The 2,500-nt window shown below is 49.1% G+C and overlaps 1 protein-coding gene across 1 annotated transcript in view; it reads right to left on the reverse strand.

Moving 5' to 3' along the window:
• Positions 1 to 2,500, reverse strand: part of septin9a (septin 9a) — a 52,793-nt gene that overhangs the window by 43,211 nt on the left and 7,082 nt on the right. Inside the window, exon 2 of the mRNA XM_076138786.1 lies at positions 2,350 to 2,412. Coding sequence (XP_075994901.1) covers positions 2,350 to 2,412 — 63 coding nt within the window. The remainder of the gene's footprint in view (positions 1 to 2,349; positions 2,413 to 2,500) is intronic.

A 2,500-nucleotide genomic window follows, 5' to 3' on the forward strand; every position in this document is an offset into this window, starting at 1 on the left:
CTGTGTGTGAGAGACAGAGACAACAGAGAGAACCAGCGTGTGTGTGTTGTGAAAGTGAGTGAAACCCCAGCCGTCGCTCAGAGATGTGCAGGGCTCGACCCCTTGTCTCTGTTCAGGAAACTCAGACGCCCTCTGACCTTTGGCACGTCTCTCACATCGCACCGGAGGGAGGGTGGCGGGGTCAGAGGTGAACATGGCGAGCGTCTGAGCTCTGATAGAGACATCAAACACACCCAGACATGTCAGTCTGCTGTCTTGTGCAACACACACACCACTCGGCTGACCTCGCGCACAGGCTGTTGACCTGTGTGTTGTTGTGCGCGTGTGCATTTAGTGTGTGTGTATATGTCTGAGGTTTCTCTCGTGTCTTTGTATGTTGGTGTCCCTTAAAGACTAAAATAGTAAAGTTCTCTGAAGTCCTGATCAGGTTTACACACATACCAAGACACACACACACACACACACACGTTCAAAGCAATTAGAGGTTAACTAGGGGTCCAGGCGAAACAGGTGAGACACACACACACACACAGAGAGAGGCAGGGGAGTGCTGATGGTCCCACAGTGATGTAACACTCATGATGCTGTGCTGTGTTCTCAGATTTCACTTCTGCATTTCTTTGCTTGTACCTGAGACATGAAAGGACAATAAGGTTAGATTTAAATCTGATCCAGGAATGTTAAAACACCTGAATGACATTCTCTCTCTCTCTCTCTCTCTCTCTCTCTCTCTCTCTCTCTCTCTCTCTCTCTCTCTCTCTCTGTCTCTGTCTCTCTCTCTCTCTCTCTCTCTCTCTCTGTGTCTCTCTCTCTCTCTCTCTCTCTCTCTCTCTCTCCCTCTCTCTCTCTCTCTCTCTCCCACCCCCCGTGTGTGTGTGTTTGGTGTAATCTATGTATGAAATACTCTGATGGTATAAACCATATACGTAGATCAACAATAGGTCCAGTGTTGAACAGAGTGTGTGTGTGGGAGATAGAGAGAGAGAGAGAGAGAGAGAGAGAGAGAGAGAGAGAGAGAGAGAGAGATACAGGGATGAGGTTACAGCAAAAGTATTAGGCTGCATGCCTGCTTGTAAATTTGCCCTGTTGGCAGATGCTTTGTGTGGGGCATCTCCCTCTACATGCCAGTACACACACGTATGCACACACACAAACGCATAAACACAAGCACAAACACACACACGCACGTACACACCCTGTGGCGGCTGCACCGACATCAGGGAGGTCTGCTGACAAGCAGAGCCTTATCCTCAGCCTGAAGCACTTCCCAGTGACCTGTGTGTGTGTGTGTGTGTGTGTGTGCTTATCCACATCAGCATCTATGTATGTGTGTGTGTGTGTGTGTGTGTTCAGCTCAAGTTAATTTTAGACTCCTTGAACTGCAGTGTGACAGTAAAGCAGAGTGGCAGACAGACAAGGGGTAAGCGGACACACACACACACACACACGCACACACACACCCTCCTAGCATGTCAGAATGTGTTTGTATGGCTGTTGAGTTTTCCTGTGTCATCTCCTGTCAGATTCCTGTGGGATGAGTTCATATCTCATACGAGACGAGGCCCCTCATACACACACACTGTAATCTGTGTTCGTCTCTGCAAACGTCTGCTGTGTGTGTGCACGCGCTTGTGTGTGTGCGCGCTCTGGTCCCACCCGCCCCCCTTTGTGCTGATGCTGCAGAAGGCGTTTGCTCTTCCCACTGAGAGAGGATGCCTCAGCCTCTCATGCCAACACTGTGTTGTTACTTCACTCTAGCAACTACACATCACACTACACATACTCACACACACACACATGCATATAACACACATTTTACACAGGCAGAGAACAGATAAGGGTTCTGCCTGTGTTGTGCTCAGATCTCAGGAGACAGGCTGGATGCTCCATAGACCTCAGGGACGATGATGGACTTGCTTACTTCCCGTCCACATCAACGGCTAGAACATCTTTTCAATTTCACCTTCAACTTCTATCTCACAGATGTGTGCCACAGCTGCAGCGTGTACGCTTCCACCCGGCTGGCTGAGCTCCTGCACACATTCACACCTTGTAGGCACATGTACACACAGACGGGAGTGTGTGCGTGTTCAGACAGACACAAACCACTGATACTTCTCAATTCTTCCTGAGGACACCTGCCTGTCTGTCTGTCTCTGTCTTTATCTACGTGTCCCTGTCTTATCTGCTGTTGACTTGCTGGCAGGAAACAGTACCTGTTCTCCGTGTTACAGTGCCCTCCCACTGAAGGTCAACGACACTGACTGCAATACCAAAGAGTATGGCCAGTGACGGGAAATGCCTGAATGTGGAAGGGATAAGGATCTATTTAGGGTGCAGTCTACTTACTGGGACTGGTGATGGCAGACGGTTCTCTTTCTGTCCTCCTCGTGCGAGCGTTGGCAGATCTTGCTGTAAAATAGAGAAAAGGGAAGGACAATGGATGTTAGAGTTCATCAGTAATACAGTCTGCACTTATGAAACAGTGTGTAAGTGTGCA

This window comes from Genypterus blacodes, unplaced genomic scaffold, assembly GCF_046128005.1.
Source record: "Genypterus blacodes isolate CSIRO-AG114 ecotype Tasmania unplaced genomic scaffold, CSIRO-AGI_Gbla_v1 ptg000401l_1, whole genome shotgun sequence".
Lineage (NCBI taxonomy): Eukaryota > Metazoa > Chordata > Actinopteri > Ophidiiformes > Ophidiidae > Genypterus > Genypterus blacodes.